Below are 19,662 nucleotides of genomic sequence, written 5' to 3'. Positions count from 1 at the left end.
TGTACACGGATCACAATCCTCTTACATTCTTAGAATGCTTTAAAGACAAAAAAAATGAGACTATTTCCTTGGAGTCTTATGTTACAGAATTTTCATTTAAAAATCATTTATGAAGCAGATCATAAGAATATAATCACAGATGCATTATTGCGGATTTAACTGATAAAGTTTAGATGAGATTTGTATTTATTTAGTGTTATATATACAGGTATATGGGAAGAAGTTAAGGTGAACTTATATTAAAGTTATCTCTATGTTAGGATAATGTTTTTAAAAATAGAAAAAAAAATGAAGCCATATTTTCATTATGATGGTTCATTTTTTCTTAAGGGGGGAGGTTTTATCAAGGTGTGGGTGTACTGTACCTTTAAGAAAGTTAAAAGCTAGCAGTGACAGCACCAAGTGTTCTCAATAAGACACAATGTAGCATGTGGTCCAGCTACAGGGGTAGCTAGCGTAGCTGGTTATTTGGAGAGAAAAACAGATTCAAATTACGCCAATCCGTTTAAATTATACCCCAAAAATACCAAATTCTAATCTAGTTTGAATTTAGTACAATAACAATCTTAAAAGTCAATGACACAATCTGATGTTTTGGGGGTATAAGAATGGGGAAACTTGACCAGTTGGGAAGAGAACTGCCATGCCACCAGCATGTAGAAGCTGCCTGAAAAGTAGCTCGCTTAAAGGTACCTTTATCAATCCATGACCTGTGAAGCATAATCCCGAAGAAGACACAGGAAGATCCAAATAGAAGATCTGACAGCTGGCTGGTTTTGAAAACTTGAATTTTTGATAAATCTCAATCAGGGACTTTTATTGGACCAGTATTGTGGAAGAGAAAGTAAAAGGTAGGTTAGAGGAAGGAGTTGTAAATTGTTGTTAGTTAATTATTCTCTGTTACAACTTTAGAAATAAAATGGTTAATTTTTACTTTGAATAGTTCTTGGCTTCTTGAATTTTCACAGATTACTGCATGGGATAAATCTTTTTTGAGTTGCTGAGTTAAATTACGCAGGAGCATTTACCCTGTGTCGTAACACCACTACTACACGATCATCTTAGCTTGTAACTGATTTCCCAGCATCCTTTAGCCAACTCTTCATGCATTGCGATTGCCTTTAATTAACTTTAAGGTATTAGTTATCAAGCTAAATTCCTTGCCCTCAAGCTCGGTAAGATATCCTGTAATGCTAGGCTTGCTCCTGCCTAGAAGATCCTTTGCTATTAGATAATTAATCATGTCTCATTACACATCACGTGGTTTAATATCTCCTGCTCCCTGTGGATTCCACAAAATATTGCTTTAAAAAACTGTCCTGGGCACACCCCATAAGTCATTTTCCAGTCTTCCTTGGTTAATTGAATTTGACCAGTCTATAGGATGGGCATGATTATCGCAGTACCTTTCTTACAAGCCCCATCTGCAGAATAGTTACTGACAAGGAGAATATTGTTTTGAAGATGCATCATATTTAATTCTTTTTGTGGACTTGAGTTTGAAGGATGGTGGAAATGCTTTGATTTGTTTTAAAAAAGCCAATAATTATTAGAGCTTTTATTTTAATGCAGATCACTGGCAAACCACATAATTCCAAATGGTTACTTGAACTCACTTCAAGGAAAAACCCTGACTGTTTCCTGACTGCGTTTTAAGACTGTGGTGTTTGCAGGTTTGAAGTTTCAGTTTGGAATTTTAGATGGGGAATGTCTGCTATAGAACAAGCTGCTGAGCTCATGTCTTCTAATATTGAAACACCTTTGCTGTAAGATGAAGGTGAAACTCAATGTTCTTCTGGAAGTGTGACTGAAAGGACTTCTCAATATTGTTTATCTTGAGTAAGATCTATCTGCCAAGACCTCAGGGACAACTGTGTTTAGAGTCATAGAGTCATCGAGTCCTACAGTATGGAGACAGGCCCTTTAGGCCAAACTGGTCCAAGCCAACCAAAATGTCTATCCATGTTAACCCCATTTGCTTGCAGCTGGCCCATATCCTTCTAAATTTTCCATGTAATTGTCCAAATGACTTTTAAATGTTGTTAATGTACCCATCTCAACCACTTCCACTGGTAGCTCATTCTATATGCATACCATGCTCTGTGTAAAAATCTTATATTCCCTTTTATTCTTTCCCTCTAACCTTAAACAAATGCCCTCTAGGTCTTGATTCCCCAACCCTGGGAAAAAGACTAAGTGCATTCACTCTATCCAGGCCTCTCATGATCTTATATGCCTCTGTAAGATCCCCCTCAGTCTCCTACCCTCTAAAGAAAAATGTCCTAGCTTTTCCAACCTCTCCCTATAACTCAGACCATTGAGTTCTGGCAACATCCTTGTAAATTTATTCTGTACTCTTTCCAGTTTAATACCATCCTTCCTATAGCAAGGTGACCAAAACTGAACACAGTACTTCAAGTGTGACCTCACCAATGTCCTGTACAGTTGCAACATAACTTCCAACTTCTATACTCAATTCCCTGACTGATGAAGGCCAATGTGCCAAAAGCCTTCTTCACTGCTCTGTCTACCTGGGATTCCACTTTCAGAGAATCATGCATTTGAACTCCGAGATCCCTCCATTTCACTATACTCCATTCACCATGAAACTCCTACCTTGATTTGATTTTTCAAACTGCAAGACCTTACACTTCTCTATATTAAACTCCTTTTGCCATTTCTCGGCCCACTTCCCCAGCTGATCAATGTCCTGCTGCAATTTCTGATAACCTTCCTCACTGTCCATGGTATCGCCTATTTTAGTGTCATCAGCAAACTTACTAATCATGACTTGGACATTCTCATCCAAATCATTGATACAGATAACAAACAGCAATGAGCCCAGCACCGACCCCTGAGGCACTCTACTGGTCACAAGCCTCCAGTCCGACAAGCATCAAGCCAATTGTGTATCTAGTTTATCAGCTCCCCCTGGATTCCATGCGATCTAACCTGCCAAAGCAGCCTACCATGTGGAACCATATCAAAGGTCTTACTGAAATCCATATAGACTATGTCTACTGCCCTGCCCACGTCAACCTGCCTGATCACTTCATCAAAGACCGCCAACAAATTTGTGAGTCATGATCTCCCACACACAAAGCCATGCTGAGTACACCTAATCTAACCCTGTCATTTCAGTGCATGATGTGGAGGTGCTGGTGTTGAACTGGGTTGAACAAAGTTAGAAGTCGCACAACACCAGTTATAGTTCAACAGGTTTATTTGGAACTACAAGCTTTCGGAGTGCTGCCCCTTTGTCAGGTAGCTAGTGGGGCATGATCATAGAATGTACAGCAAAAGATCAAAGTGTTATACAACTGATGTGGTATATAGAACAAACATAGATTGCTGTTATAAAGAACAAAGAGAACAAAGAAAATTTATAGCCCAGGAAGAGGCCATCCGGCCCTCCAAGCCTGAGCCAATCCAAATGTACTGTCTAAACCTGTCTGTCAATTCCTCAGCATTTGTATCCCTCTGGTCCCCACCTACTCATGCATCTGTCCAGACGCATCTTAAATGAATCCACCGTGCCTGCCTCTACCACCTCTGCTGGCAACGCGTTCCAAATGCCCACCACCCTCTGTGTGAAGTACTTGCCGCGTGTATCCCCCTTAAACTTTCCACCTCTCACCTTGAAAGCATGACCTCTTGTTATTGAATCCTTTACCCTGGAAAAAAGCTTGTCTCTATCCACCTTGTCTATACCCTTCATAATTTTGTAAACCTCAATCAGGTCCCCCCCTCAATCTCTGTTTTTCTAGTGAAAATAAACCTAACCTACTCAACCTCTATTTATAGCTAGCACCTTCCATACCAGGCAATATCCTCGTAAACCTTCTCTGCACCCTCTCCAATGCATCCACATCCTTTTGGTAATGCAGCGACCAGAACTGTACACAGTATTGTAAATGCGGCCAAACCAATGTCTTGTACAATTTTAACATGACTTGCCAGCTCTTATACTCAGTACCTCGTCCAATGAAGGCAAGCATACTATATGCCTTCTTGACCACTCTATCCACCTGTGCAGCAACCTTCAGGGTACAATGGACCTGATCTCCCAGATCTCTCTGCCCATCAACTTTTCCCAAGGCTCTGCCATTCATTGTATAATTTGCTCTAGAATTAGTCTTACCTAAATGCATCACCTCACATTTGTCTGATTGAAAGCCATCTGCCACTTTTCCGCCCAACTCTCCAGTCTATCTATATTCAGTGGCCCCAACACTGACCCCTGTGGAACACCACTGGTCACCTTTCTCCATTTCGAGAAACTCACTTCACCTACTACTCTCTGTCTCCTGTTGCTCAACCAGTTCTTTATCCACCTAGCTAGAACACCCTGCACACCATGTGACTTCATTTTCTCCATCAGTCCACAATGGGGAACCTTATCAAATGCCTTACTAAAGTCCATGTATATGACATCAACAGCCCTTCCTTCATCTAACAACTTGGTCACTTCCTCAAAGAACTCTATTAACTTGGTAAGGCACGATCTCCCCCGCACAAAACCATGTTGCCTATCACTAATAAGCCCATTCTTTTCTAAATATAAATAGATCTTACTCTCAGTACTCTCTCCAGCAACTTCCCCACCACCGTCAGGCTCACTGGTCTGTAGTTACCCGGAATATCCCTACTACCCTTCTTGTACAGGGGGACAACATGAGCAATCCTCCCGTCCTCCGGCACCTCAGCTGTGTTTAAGGATGCCACAAAGATATCTGTCAGGGCCCCAGCTATTTCCTCTCTCGCCTCCCTCAGCAACAGATCCCATCCAGTCTTGGGGATTTGTCCACCTTAATAACCTCTAGCCTACCCAACATATCTTCCCTAATTATGCCAATGTGATCCAGACTAATCAAACTTCTATCTCTAATCTCAACATTCATCATGTTCCTCTCCTCAGTGAACACTAATGCAAAGTAATCATTCAGAATCTCACCCATTCTCTCAGGTTCAGCACACAGCCTTCCTTCATTATCTTTTAGGGGACCAATCCTTTCTCTAGTTACCCACTTGCTTCTTATATAAGAATAAAATGCTTTTGGGATTTTCCTTAATTCTGCTTGCTAAAGCTATTTCATGACCACTTTTAGCCCGCTAGATTCCTTGTTTAAGACTTGTCCTACTCTTTCGATATTCCTCCAGGGCCTGATCTGTTCTTAGCTGCCTGGACCTTATGTATGCTCCCCTTTTCCTCTTGGCTAGTTGTACAATTTCTCCTGTCATCCACGGTTCACGAATCTTGCCCTTCCTATCCTTTGCCTTCAACGGGACATGCCTATCCTGCACTACAGTTAACCTATCTTTGAAAGAATCCCACATCTCAAATGTGGACTTCCCTTCAAATAGCTGTGTCCAATCCACATTTCCCAGCTCCTGCCTAATTTTGATATAATTGGCCTTGGCCCAATTTAGTACTCTTCCCTTAGGACCACTCTCATCTTGATCTACGAGTAGATCTTCGATCTTTTTGAATGGGTTGCAGGTTTCGATTCATTACCATGTAAATCCCAGAACTTCTTTCAAGTCACATTCCTGAGAATACTTAAGGTTTTATTAAAAAAAAGTGACATCTCAGCTCAGCTCATTGAAGGTATGAATTGAGAGTCTGTCCGTGTCCCAATCTTGAGTCAGACTGGTTCTACTTCCAAAGTAGGAATTTATAAAATGTCACATGGATTGATTGCTTACAGCTTGTGTGCTTTTTGAACAAAATATAATGTATCTGCAAATATAATTCTGCCATGCAAATTCACGCCATGGAGTTGTGTGTGTCTGTGTGTGTGTATATATATATATATATATATATATATGAGGGAAGACCTCACCTGTAGCTTGATTAGTGATTTGACCACAAATGCAAGAATACTGAATTGACAGACTTTGAGACATTCTTCTAGTCCTGATCTTCTTTCAGCCATGTTTCCATTATCACCAGAGCCTCACACGGCCACATATCCATCTGCACCTGCACATCACTAAACTAACTTACAATATTCCACTCATTCACATAAATGTGTCGTAATCCTAATTTAGGCATTACTACATTCCTTCTTACTCAGAGCTAGCTGATTGTATCATTAATATTTGACCCCAAGATGAGCTTCTGACCACATATCCATGCCATAAATATTTCCATTTCTGTGACACTGGCTATCTATACACCTACTCAGGCCAAATGTTTATGAAAGCCTTGTCTTTGTCCTTCAAACTGGGACTATTCTTATGTATTCCCGACTGATCTCAGACCTCCAATCTCCTGTAAACTTGAGTCCGTCCAAAACTATTGCACATCTTAACTTGAATAAATCCTGCTCATTCACTATTCCTATGCTTTTTGACCTACAGTTGGCTTCTGATTAAACAAAGCCCATTTTAAAATTCATGACCTTACCGCTCTTCAGTTCTACTCTAATTGTGCCTTCTTGAATATTTAATTGTTTCGTCATTGCTGATCAATTTAAGCTTTCAAACATTACATTAAAGTGGTTATATAATTTTAGACAGTTGTTGTCCCTGTGGAACTGCTGTGTTTCAGGGTAAAACATTCCCGCACTTGATAAATAAAGAACAAAAAGAAGTACAGCACAGGAACAGACCTTTGGGCATCCTAGTCTGTGCCCTAACGAAACTAAAAAAACAAATCTTCTGCCCTTATTCAGTCTGCATCTCTCTATTCATGTAACTATTCAGATGCCTCCTAACTATTGCTAATGTGCCTCCTTCCACCACCTCTTCTGGCAGTGTGTTCCAGGCTCTTCCCACTCTCTACATGAAAAACTTCTCCTTTCAACATTCCCCTCCTACCTTGAACCTGTGTCTCCTTGTAACTGAAGCTTGATCCCTAGGAAAAAGCCTCTTCTATCCACCGTAACTATCAGGTCTCCTCTCAGCGGCTGCCTTGCCAGGGGAGGTGCTGGCCCTGTGGCGTTATCACTGCACTGTTCATCCCGAGACCCAGGTCATGTTCTTGAGGCCCGGGTTCAAATCCTGCAGGCTCAAATTTAACAACAATCTGGAATTAAGAGTCTAATAATAACCATGAATCCATTGCTGGAAAAACCCATCTGGTTCACTAATGTTCTTCAGGGAAGGAAGTTGCCATCCTTACCTGGTCTGGCCTACGTGTGACTCCAGGCCCACAACAATGTGGTTGACTCTTGACTTCCCTCTGAGCAATTAGGGATGTGCAATAAATGCTGGCCTAGCTAGTGATGCCCTCATCCTGTGAATGAATAAACAAAAGGAAAACAATCCAAGTCTTTTTTAACCTTTTCTCACAACCAACGCCTTCGATACCAGGCAACATCCTGGTGAACTTTGCACTTACGCTATCATTTGACATTTTTAAACTTCAATCAAATCAATCCTCTCTGTACCAGCCTCCCATTATAAGCTTCCCAAATCTCTTTTTAGGGGCACATCACTGGTACACAATAATTGGCATTCAAACTTCAAGGTCTAGCAAAAATCTCGGTCTATCGGTGCCATGAGATTGCCCAGTCACTGGGGACTGCTCACTCCGAGGGCCAAACCTTTGGGCCTTAATCTTTTCTTTCTCCTTTACTCCAAGCTACTAAAATGCTAACTCACGTGTCAGACTATACCCCAGCTCACTCACAGCTTCTCTTAATGGATTCCCTCTTCAGTGGTCAGGTAGGGGGTGAAATCCACAAGTTTCAATTGACAAAACAAATCTGCTCATCATTGTTTGTTGCTATTTGTATGCTTTGTTTGTAGGCCTGACACTTGCATCTTCAGCACTTACCTTCTTATCAAAAACTATATTCTCCCAGGTGCTGGAGTTAAACTTATAGCCATTGACTAACAAAATATATATGTAGTTTGCTGAAATGCAGTAGTCTCTCAGTTGCTCATGCTTCTCATTTGGGTATGCAGCATTCACCTGTAAAATCACACAAATTAAACACTTGCACTGACAAATTCAATTTTAAGCTTAATAATTGGAGGAATACTCTTTGCCTTTTTAAATGTGACTTGTTGGTCATCAACAAGGCAAGAATTACTCATTGCTTGCTGTCCCAAAGGAAATGAACACCAAATGTTGAAGTCAGCTTGAACACAGTTCTAAAAGGATGTGGGAGAACCAGATTGCAGTCTTGTTGAGTCCATTTTCACAATTTGCCATCTTCGTTTGAAATTTGTGAGCTCTGGGATATCAATCATTCACTCAGTCACTGTGTAAGGCTGATTACAATCAGGCAGAGTACTGGGCTAATGGTAAGATTCATGGTAGTGTAGATGAGCAGAGAGACTTTGGTGTCCAGGGACATAGATCCTTGAAAGTTACCACCAAACCTGATAGGGTTTTTAAGAAAGCATACGGTGTGTTAGCTTTTATCAGTAGAGGGATTGAGTTTTGGAGCCATGAGGTAATGCTGCAGCTGTACAAAACTCTGGTGCGGCCACACTTGGAGTATTGCATACAGTTCTGGTCACTACATTATAGGAGGGATGTGGAAGCTTTGGAAAGGGTTCAGGGGGGATTTACTAGGATGTTGCCTGGTATGGAGGGAAGGTCTTAGAAGGTAAGGCTTGACAGACTTGAAGCTGTTTTCGTTAGAGAGAGGAATGTTGAAAGGTGACTTAATTGAGACATATAAGATAATCAGAGGGTTAGATAGGGTGGACAGTGAGAGCCTTTTTCCTCGGATGGCGATGGAGGAGTGATAGATGTAGAACAGATATCAGAGTTCCTTTACTCAGAGAGTAGTAGGGGCAGGGAAACCCCTGCCTGCAACAGGAGTAGATTCAGCAAGGGCATTTGAATGGTCATTGGATGGGCAAGAATGGAATAGTGTAGGTTAGATGGGCTTCAGATTGGTTCCACAGGTCAGCGCAACATCGAGGGCCAAAGGGCCTGTCCTGTGCTGTAATGTTCTATGTTCTAGGCCACATTTACAGGATGTATAGCTTTGTGGTTCTAATGGCTGACACCAAATGAGTTCAGAAATCTCAAACCACTTTAAGTCGCTAACACCTCAATGTCCAAAGACAAACTGGCACTAGAACATGACACTAAGGTGTTCTGTGTTGTCTCAACAAAAGCAATATGTAGTTTGCAGATCTCTATAGTAAAATCCAAACTCCTCATCTCCCATTGTAGCATTCCCTTTCGTGTAGCCCACCCAGCAACACACACATAATCTCTCTCTCTTTCTCTCTCTTCCCCCCCCCCCCCCAACACACACACCTCTCTCTCTCTCTTTCGAGGAGAGCGCCATCCTTTACCTCTATCCAGTTCCGGGTGCAGAATTCTTCAATTGTCCTCTTGGTCTTGTACAGACTTGGCCTCATCAAAGTTAAATTCAAAAACTGGAAGACATGGAAAAATTCTGAGGTGGCCTAAGAGGGAAGAAGCAAGGCAAAGGTTAGTTGGGATTGACCTGAATCTCTCTCAACAAGTCTGAACAGTGAAACCTCAATCCACTACCTACCATCCACAACAAGGAGGCCTGACAATATCAACCTGGAGCAGTCCTTCAGACTATTTATAAGGGCTCTGTGAGGAAGATATGAACCACCAAAAACAAGTTATGTGGAAGTGGCTAAGCTTCCTGATGACACAGTGTCATTGAGTGATCAGGTATGAAGGTTATAGACAATGAAACTGTATCAATAGGACAGAGAACTGTTATTCAGAATATCTCTTGCACCCACAAATTTTTGTGTAGTAAAATAGGCCAACAACATTCTGTAACTTACATTGATTGTGACAATGTCAGAGAAAGTGAATCTGAGGGAATACAGTGCTGGAGGCCTTGAGAGAAAAGCAGGGAGCTAACATCAAGTCAGAGGAGATGTTGAGAGAAGAAATCAACAAAAAAAACTCTTTTTGAAGTGTTGGCTCAACTCAGCTGGGATGCTGTTTCCTTTTCTGAATATTGCATTTTCTGAATGATGTGACGGATTCAGAGAGGGAGTGGAAAAGTTTCTTGAGGTTTCAGGTTGAGTGACTTCAGTTCCACGGATAAATGGATGAGTCTTATCTATTTTTCTTGGAGAGGTGAAGGTCGAGTGGAGATTTAATGGAGTGGTCAAATCATGAAGGATCTGGATCGACAAAATAGAAACTATTCCCATTGGCAGACAGGTCAAGAGCCAGTTAACTCAAGGGTGACTCAAGGAGAAAGCATTTTAGTCTTATGTTGGCTGATTTCATAATTTATAAATATTTACAATTTAGACTTGTAATGCTGAAGTTTTTCTTAATTTTATTTCTTGACTCATTAATGGGATAAGGGTGTCATTGGCTGGGCAACATTTATTGACTATCCCTAATTGCCCAGACATTGCTGTAGGTCTGGAGTCATATGTAGGCCAGACCAAGTAAGGATAAGCAGAAGGCTGGAAGAACACAGCAAGCCAGGCAGCATCAGGAGGTGGAGAAGTCAACGTTTCGGGTGTAACCCGTCTTCAGATCTGAGGGTGTGTGTAAGGGGAGCTGCAGATAAAGGGGGTTGGGAAGCAGGCTGGTGAGGTGGGCATAGATGAACACAGGTAGAGGGTATGACCTGATTGATTAATGGAAGGAATGAATCTGGCTGGAAGGAGGGGTCGATGAGAGGAATGGAAGGGAGGGTGAGGGGTTCGGAAGGGGTCGCGGGATGTGAAGGGAGGGTGAGGGGCTGGGAAGGGGTCAAGGAATGAGAAGGGAGGGTGAGGGACTGGAAGGGGTCAGGGTTGGGAAGGGAGGGTGAGGGGCTTAGGGAGTCAGTGATGGGAAGGGTGGTATCTGAAATTTAAAAACTCAATGTTGTAGGCTGTCGAGGTGGAAGATGGGGTGTTGTTCCTCCAATTAGCAGTATGGTTCGTTGACACAATGGAGGAGGCCAAGGATGGTCATGTTGGAAAGGGAGTGGGAACGGGAATTAAAATGGGCAGTGACTGGGAGGTCCGGTCAGCCCGTGTGGGTCTGGCTGACATGCTCGGTGAACCGTTCCCTTAGTTTACATTTGGTCTCCCTGATGTAGAGAAGACCACATTGGGAGCACCGGATACAGTAAACTAGGTTGGAGGAGAGGCAGGACCTCTTCTGGAAGGACTGCTTGGGATCCTGGATGGGTTGCGGGGGATGGGATGTGCCGGTAGGTTTAGCATCTTTTCCGGTTGCAGTGACAGGTACCTGGGTGTTGTGGGGGAGGAGGGGCTTGGTGGTTGGTGGGGAAAGCGGCGCAAACCAAGGGCTGTCAAAGAGAACTGTCCCTGTGGAAGGCAGAGATTGGTGGGGAGGGGAAAATGTTCTTGGTGGTGGGGTCTAGTTGGAGTTGTCAGAATTGTTTAAGGATGATGCGTTGGATCCGGAGACTGTTGGGATGGGAGGTGAGGACAAGGGGGACTCTGCCTTTATTGTGTTTAGAGGCGGGGGTGGTTTAGAGCAGTGGAACAGGGAATGGAGGCTGTCTGGATGACAGAAGCGGGGAAATCACTCGCCGTAATGTGGAGCTTTTCTTTTGCTGCCTCCCCCTCCTTGCCTTCTTGATTGACAAAAACTCCCAAACTCCCTCTGAGGACCCCTTCTCCGCCTCTAACCTTCCCCATCCAGCTGGTCATCCCCCACTGGCCTTGTACCCTGCCCTAGACCTCTTCATTGCTTGACTGCCTGTGTGAAATCGGCCACCTGCATTTCTCCAACCCACTCCAACCTCACACCCTCTGAACGTGCAGCGCTCCACTCTCTCCTCATCAGTCCCCGGTTTACCATTCAACCCGCTGAGAACAGCATTAGCAGTGAAAGGTGATAGTCTGGAGAATGGACTACTATATCTCAGAGACCGGACGCCAACTCTCTGACACCACGTCCTACCTCCTCATTGATCACAACTCCACCGTGACCCATCAGGCCATATTTCACTCACACTTGCCCTCATTACCTCTGATGATCTCCCCTCCACTGCCTCCAATTCCATAGTCCCCCAGCCCTGCATTGTTTGGTTCTACCTGCTCCCCAATATCCACAAACGCAACCACTCCAGCTGACCCATTGCCTTTGCATGCTCCTGCCCCACTGAACTCATCTTGTCCTATCTGAACTCCATCCTCTCCCCTTTGGTTCAGGTATCTCCCACTTACATCCGTGACACCAACCACGCCCTCCACCTTTTCTGTAACTTCCAGTTTCCTGGCCCCCAGTACTTTATCTTCACTGTGGGCATGCAGCCTTTATACATGTTCATACCGCACAAGGATGGCCTCCAGGCCCTCCACTTCTTCCTCTCCAACAGACCCATCCAATCCCCTTCTACCAATACCCTCCTCCACCTTGCTGAGCTAGTCCTCCACCTTGCTAAGCTACTCCTTATATTTCCTTCAAATCCGAGGGGTGGCCATGGGCACTTGGATGGGTCTCAACTATGCCTGCCTCTTTGTTGGCTATATCGAACAGTCGCTCTTCGGTACCTACACAGGCACTGTGCCCCAACTTCTCCACCATTACATCGATGATTGCATCGGTGCAGTGTCCTGCACCCAGGCTGAACTGGAGCAGCCTACAACTTGCACCCTACCCTCAAATTCACTTGGTCTATCTCGGATACCTTTCTCTTCTTTCTTGACCTCTCTATTTCTATCTCTGGTGACAGTCTCCAGACGGGCATTTACTTTAAACCCACAGACTCTCACAAGTACCTCTATTATATCTCCTCCCACCCAGTATTCTGCAAGAACTCCATCCCATTCCCTTAATTCCTCTGAGTCCACCGCATCTCCTCAGATGAGGCGACATTCCATTCCCAAGCATCCCAGATGTCCACCTATTTTGGACAATGTGCTCATCCCCTTTCTGTCATCCAGATAGCCCTCCACCTCACCACCTCCATTCCCTGTTCCAGTGCTCTAAACCAACCCCCTCTAAACACAATAAAGACTTGTCCTCACCTACCGCCCCAGCACTCTCTGCATCTAATGCATCATTCTTACACATTTCCATCAACTCCAACTTGACCATACCACCAAGATCATCTTCCTCTCTCCATCCCTCTCCATCTCCCGCAAGGCATTCCCTTCGCCCAATCCTTGGTTCATGCCACTCTCCCCACCAACACCCCCGCACCCACCCCAAGATATCTACCCCTGAAACATGAAAAGATGCAAAACCTGCCAGCAGCCTACGCCCGTCAGCTCCCTCCAGGGCCCCAAACAGTCTCTTCCAACCTAGTTTAGAGCATTCAGTGCTCCTGTTGTGGTCTTCTCTACATCAGTGAGACCAAAGGTAAATTAAGGGAATGTTCCACTGAGCGTCTCAGCTGGGCCTGCAGGAGCTGACCTGACTTCCAGCCACTGCCCATTTTAATTCCCCTTCCCACTTTCTTTCTGACATGACCATCCTCCATTGCCATAATGAATCACACTGCAAATTGGAGGAACCATCTCTCAATATCTGCCTGGGCAGACTACAACTTGAAGGACTCAACACTGAGTTCTCCAGTTTCAAGGAATCTCCCTTCCCATCACCCAACTCCCTTCTCAGCCCTTCACCCTCCCTTCCATTCCTCTCATTGACCCTTCCTCCCTGCCACCAACCAGATTCATTCCTCCCTTTGATCACCCAGGTTGTACGCTCTACCTGTCTTCACCTATCCCCACCACACGGCCCTGTGCAGTACTCCCTTTACCTGCAGCTCCCCCTTACACCCACCCCCAGACCTGAAGAAGGGGTTGCACCTGAAACATTGACTTCTTCACCTCCTGATGCTGCCTTCCTTACTGTGTTCCTTCAGCCTCCTGCTTGTCTACCTTGGATTCCAGCATCTGCAGGGGTTTTTTGTCTCTGACAGGTAAGGCTGGCAGTTTCCCTCCCTAAAGGGCATTAGATTGTCAAGGATTTTCCCAACAATTGACAATGGTTTCATTATTATCATTAGACTCTTAATTCAGATTTTTAAAAATTGAATGCAAATCCCATTATTTGCCCTGGTGGGATTCATACCCGGGTCCCCAGGGTCTCTGGCAATATCTGGGTCTCTGGATTAACAGTCCAGTGATAAAATCACTAGGCCTTCACCTCACCCATCAAATGTATTTGTTAGTTCTCTCCATGGGGCTGGTGGACTGGTAACTGTGTAGTTCATCACATGACCACAGTGAAGCAATGAATGTGAACCCCCGCTCTCCACCTCCAATGAGGAACATGGGAAATTGCAGCATGTAGAGATGATTTGGCCCACTGAGCCTGCTCCACTATTTAATATAATCATGGCTGATCTTGGGGTTTCGCTGCACTTTTCCTGCCTGCTCCTCATATCCCTGGATTGCCTGAGAGACCAAAAGTACTGCACTAACTGTATTCAATATTGCAACATCCACAATCTTCTGGGATAGAGAATTCAAAAGATTTGAATAGAGTAATTTCAATCTCTCTCAGTCTGAAATGATCAGGCCCTTACCCTGGGACTGTACCCAGGAGGCATGAGCCGTTACTGTCGGCCATCCCATGCTCTTCACAAATCTTGTACATCGCTGTGAGATCATCACCAGTCCTCCAGACTCCAGAGAACTTAGACGTAATTTACTCAATCTCTCATCAAAGTGCAATCCTGTCCCATTAAAATCCATTTAATTGAGATCTTTATGAACAATATAACAATGTAATATGCCTCCTCCTTTAAACAAAATATACTTTTATTAATGTGACTACTGCTGCCTATCTGTTGACTGAGGTAGATGGCTGTCATTCCTGTCTTTGGTCGAGCTAGTGTCAGGTAGAACTAACAATAGGATTCAATTAGATCCCCTACAATGTGGAAACAGGCCCTTCAGCCCAACAAGTCCACAATGACCCTCCGAAGAGTAACAAACCCAGTCCCATTTCCCTCTAACACTACGGGCAATTTAGCTGTTCATTCAAGTTACAGAAGAACCTCTATATCACTCTCTTAGCAGTCTTAGTCCTCAGTTGTTGTCTGACTCGATTTGGGGGTATAAGAGAGTGACCATGAGTGTCTGCAAGAGAGACAGTGTGCATGGGAGTGAGGGAGAGAGTGTGTGTGTGGGCTGGATTGAGGAAGAGAATGTGTGTAGGAAGGAGTGAGAGAGAGAGTGTGTGTGTGGGAAGGAGTGAGGGAGAAAGAGGGTGTGTGTGAGAAGGTGTGAGAGAGAGTGTGCGTGGGAGGGAGTGAAGGAGAGAGTGTGTGTGGGAAGGAATGAGACATTTTGGAGTGAAAGAGTGTATGTGGAGGAGAGAGGGGTGTGTACACATCCATTGGATCCAAGGCCTCATCTTAAAATTGAGATTTGGCCCTCCCCATGTGAAAAGATTTTACGGATCTGTGTTACACTTGGTGTGAGACTACCTGTAATTTACTTTGTATGTAAATTAACTGTATATAGAATATAGAACCCCTGCAGTGAGGAAACAGGCCCTTCAGCCCAAAAGTCCACACCCAACCCTCTGAAGAGTAACCCACCCAGGCCCATTCCCACATCCTATATTTACCCCTGACTAATGCACCCAACCCATACATCCCTGAACACTATGGGCAATTTACCATGGCCAAATGACCTAACCTGAACATCTTTGGACTGTGGGAGGAAACCGGAGCACCCAGAGGAAACCCGCGCAGACACGGGGAGAACATGCAAACTCCACACTGACAGTCACCCGAGGCTGGAATCGAACCCAAGTCCTGTGAGGTAGCATAGCTAACCATTGAGCTACCATGCCACCCATTATTATTGTAACATTGAGGGTTAAATTGATGGTAACATTGCCTCTCGGTTACCGTGACAGTAAGTTGCCAATTTTCCTGCTTGCCAACATCTCTTAAACTGACTGCAACCATACCTGTCACTATGAATGTGTCATTTCCTGTGATTTATGTTGACTGTAATATCAATGCAATCACAATTGTCTTTGCTTTGATCATCCACAAGACATGAGGTTGCTGGGTAGATGCCAACATTATAGCTTGGCTGGGAGAGCAGCAAGTTCTGCAGCACAAGTCTTCAGTACGATTGCTGGAAAATTGTCAGGGCCAGCAGCCTTTGAAACATGCAATTTTTTTCAGCTATTTCTTGATATTATGAAAAGTAAATCAAATTGATTTAAAACCGGTATCTGTGATAATGGGAATCTCTGGAGAGGCCCAGTATTCTGGCTGCAGGTTGTTGAGACTGCTTCAGCCTTATCTTTTACACTGATGTCTTGGCTCCCTTATCGTTGAGGATGAAGATGTCTGTGGAGCCGCCTCCTCCAGTAAGTTACTTGTCCACCAATCACAATTGGATGCAGCAGGACAGCAGCGTCAGAGAGTCATAGAGATGTAAAGCATGGAAACAGACCCTTTGGTCCAACTCATCCATGCCAACCAGATATCCTAAATAAATCTAGTCTCATTTGCCAGAATTTGATCCATATCCCTCCAAACCTTGTCTGTTCATATACCCATCCAGGTGCCTTTTAAATGTGGCCATTGTACCAGCCGACACCACTTCCTCTGGCAGCTCATTCCAAATACGCACCACGTTCTGCGTGAAAAAGTTGCCCATTCTGTCCCTTTTAAATCTTTTCCCCTTTCACCTTAAACCAATGTACTCTAGTTTAGTTCTCTCCCATCTTGGGGAAAAAGACCATGTCTCTTTACCCTATCCATGCCCTCATGATTTTATAAACCTTTTTAAGGTCACCCTTCAGCCTCCAATGCTCCGGGGAAAGCAGCCCCAGTCTATTTAGCCTCTCCCTATAGCTCAAACCTTCCAACCCTGGCAACATCCTTGTAATTTTTTTCTGAACCCTTTCAAGTTTCATGACATCCTTCTGAGAGTAGGGAGACCAGAATTGCATGCAATAATCCAATAGTAGCCTTATCAATGTCCTGTATAGCCACAACATGACCTCCCAATTCCTATACTCAATGCACTGATCAATAAAGGTAAAAGGCTTTCTTAACTCTCCTATTTTCCTGCGACTGCACTTTCAATGAGCTATGAACCTGCACTCCAAGGTCTCTTTGTTCAGCAACACGCCAAGGACCTTACCATTAAGTGTATAAGTCCTGCCCTGATTTGTCTTTCCAAAATGCAACACCTCATATTTATTTTAATTAAACTCCATCTGCCATTCCTTCACTCATTGATCAAGATCTGATCAAGATCCCATTGCAATCCGAGGTAACCTTCTTTACTTAGAACTTATCAGTTGGCTATGGAATCAACTTTACCAAGTTGGCATCTCATTTTTAGGTACGCCTCATGCTGCTTCGGGAGTACCTTCCTGCACTCTCCGTTGAACCTGGCTTAGTAATTGGTACAGTAGGGAATACTCCTGACTATGAGTTTACCGATTATGTTGGAAAAGGTGCCCAGCTTTCAGTTGTTAGATCGGTCCAAGGTCTATCCCACTTAGCGTGGTGATTGTGCCACACAACATGACGGAGGGTATTCTTCATGTGCAGGTGGGACTTTATCTCCACAAAGACTGTGCGGTGCTCATTCTTACCTGATTCTTTCATGGAAAAATGCATCTGTGGCATGCAGACTGATAAGGATGAGGTCAGGTTTCTTAATTCCCTCATCACCTGCTGCAGACCCAGTCTGGCAGCGATGTCCTTTCAGACTGAACCAGTTTGATCAGTAGTACTGCTGCCAAGCCAATGTTAGTGATGGACACTGAAGTTCTGTAACCAAAGAACATTCTACACTCTTGCCACCTTCAATGCTTCTTCCAAGTGTTGTTCAATGTGGAAGAGTACCAAATTATCAATGTATTGTCATCAGCAGAACGTTTTCTTGATCATGTCTAACCTGATTGTATGCCATTGTACTGCCAACTTTGCTGCGTCTGTCCTGCTGATTATACATGGCATAGCCAACGATCATGGTGTCTGCCACGTTGTCAGTAAGGTATGATCCTGTGAGTATGACAATGTCAGGCTGTTGCTTGACTAGTCTGTGAGACAGCTCTCCCAATGTTAGCTCAGGTCCTCAGATACTTGTAAGGAAAACATTGCAGAGTGAGCAAAGTTGATATTGGTGATGTTGTTTCTGGTACCTGGATTGATGCCCGGTAATCTGTCCTGTTTCATTTCGTTGAGGGTTTCTTTTCATGATTTGTTACATCTGAGTGACTTGTAAGGCCTTTCTAGAGAACAGTTCGGAGTGCGAACTGCAAGGGAATGAAAATTCTGGAAGGCGAGCTAAATATGAGACTATAAGAGTTTAAATTCTCATCTTCTGAAGAAGGGTCACTGGAAATGGTAATTCTGATTTCACACCACAGATGCTGCCAGACCTGCTCAGTTTTTCAAGCAAATTCTGTTTTTGTTTCTGATTTCCATAATTATTTCGATTTTTTATGAATCTTAATCCTTGCCTTCTTAAAACTAAAATTGCAGGTCAGGGAAGGGTAGACATTAAAGTTTTTTTTGCCTTTCAGACCGAAGGAAAATTTAAATAAACTCTCCTGGTGCTATAGCTAATTAACCTAATTAAATACAGTGGCTCATAAAGCAGGGCAGGCCTTGGAATATAAAAGCAAGTCCTGAAGTGCTCCCAGCACAGAGTGAGAAATGCAAGAGCATGAAAATGCTGAGAGTTCAACTAAGAGTCGGAATTTTAGGTGAGTGGGGGAGGGAGACTTTATTGTGTTTTGTTCCGGCCAATTCTGCAAGGGGCATTTTTATGGTCAAGTTGCTGCTCGTTAAATCAAAGAGCGGGCCTAGTTGACTATTAGGCTTTGTTGAGGTGGATGAGCAGCAACAAGGTAAGGGCAAGTTAAGATCCTTTTTTCCCCTAAATCTGCTAGTTGTTAAAGGGCCAGGAAAGGCAGTGAGTGAAATGATAGACTTTTCCTGTCAGGTGCGAGAGATCAGGGAGCAGTCAAAAGTTCCTTGCAACTATATTTGCAGGAATTATGTCCGATCGCAGCTCCTCTCAGACCATATGATCAGTTGGAGCTGATGTTGGAAACACTGAGGAGCGTACAGGAGGCAGAGAAAGCAATAGCAACTTCATGGAGGTGGTCACACCTCAGGTTCAGTTAGGTGGATGGGTGACTGCCAGTGGAGGTAGACAGATAGTGCAGGAGTATCCTGAGTTATTCCCTTCTCAAACAAATATACCATTTTGTTTACTGTTTGTGGGGGATAGGCCCTCAGGGGAAAATAGCAGCAACACCCAGGCCTTTGACAGCACAACTGGCTTTTCTGTAAAGCAGGGTATGGCAAATCCCAGCAAACAGTTGTGATCAGGGTCTCCAGTCAAGGACAAGGACAAAGATAGTATGTGTCTCCCTGGTGCCAGGGTTAAGGATGTCTGGAGCTGCCAGAGGAAGTAGAGGAGGCTGTTACAATTGCAACATTTAAAAGGCATCTGGATGGGTATATGAATAGGAAGGGTTTGGAGGGATATGGGCCAGGTGCTGGCAGGTGGGACTAGATTGGGTTGGGCTGTCTGGTTGGCGTGGACAAGTTAGACCGAAGGGTCTGTTTCCATGCTGTACATCTCTATGACTCTATGAGGAGTGTGAGGCCCATTGTGTGTATGACATAGGTAGAGAAAGATAACCTGCAGAATGAATATACGAAGTTAGGCTGGATCTCAAGGGTAGTAATCTCCGGATTACTCATGGTGCCACTTGCTAGTGAGAGTAGGAATAGGGCAGATGAATGTGTGGCTGAGGAGCTGGTGCAG

General features: G+C 44.1%; 1 protein-coding gene across 5 annotated transcripts in view; it reads right to left on the bottom strand.

Annotated features, from left to right (window-relative positions):
- Window positions 1-19,662, bottom strand: part of LOC122564689 (ectonucleoside triphosphate diphosphohydrolase 8-like) — a 129,976-nt gene that overhangs the window by 11,279 nt on the left and 99,035 nt on the right. For 4 of the 5 annotated variants that reach the window (XM_043719797.1, XM_043719792.1, XM_043719796.1 and 1 more), the window contains 2 exons: window positions 9,268-9,381; window positions 7,784-7,921 (listed from right to left, as the gene is read on the bottom strand). In XM_043719797.1, coding sequence (XP_043575732.1) covers window positions 7,784-7,921; window positions 9,268-9,381 — 252 coding nt within the window. The remainder of the gene's footprint in view (window positions 1-7,783; window positions 7,922-9,267; window positions 9,382-19,662) is intronic. The other variant, XM_043719795.1, reaches the window with a different exon arrangement.

This window comes from Chiloscyllium plagiosum, chromosome 30 (genome assembly GCF_004010195.1).
Source record: "Chiloscyllium plagiosum isolate BGI_BamShark_2017 chromosome 30, ASM401019v2, whole genome shotgun sequence".
NCBI classification, from domain to species: domain Eukaryota; kingdom Metazoa; phylum Chordata; class Chondrichthyes; order Orectolobiformes; family Hemiscylliidae; genus Chiloscyllium; species Chiloscyllium plagiosum.
The sequence above is the reverse complement of the archived record's forward strand: the minus strand, read 5'-3'. Positions and strand labels throughout refer to the sequence as shown.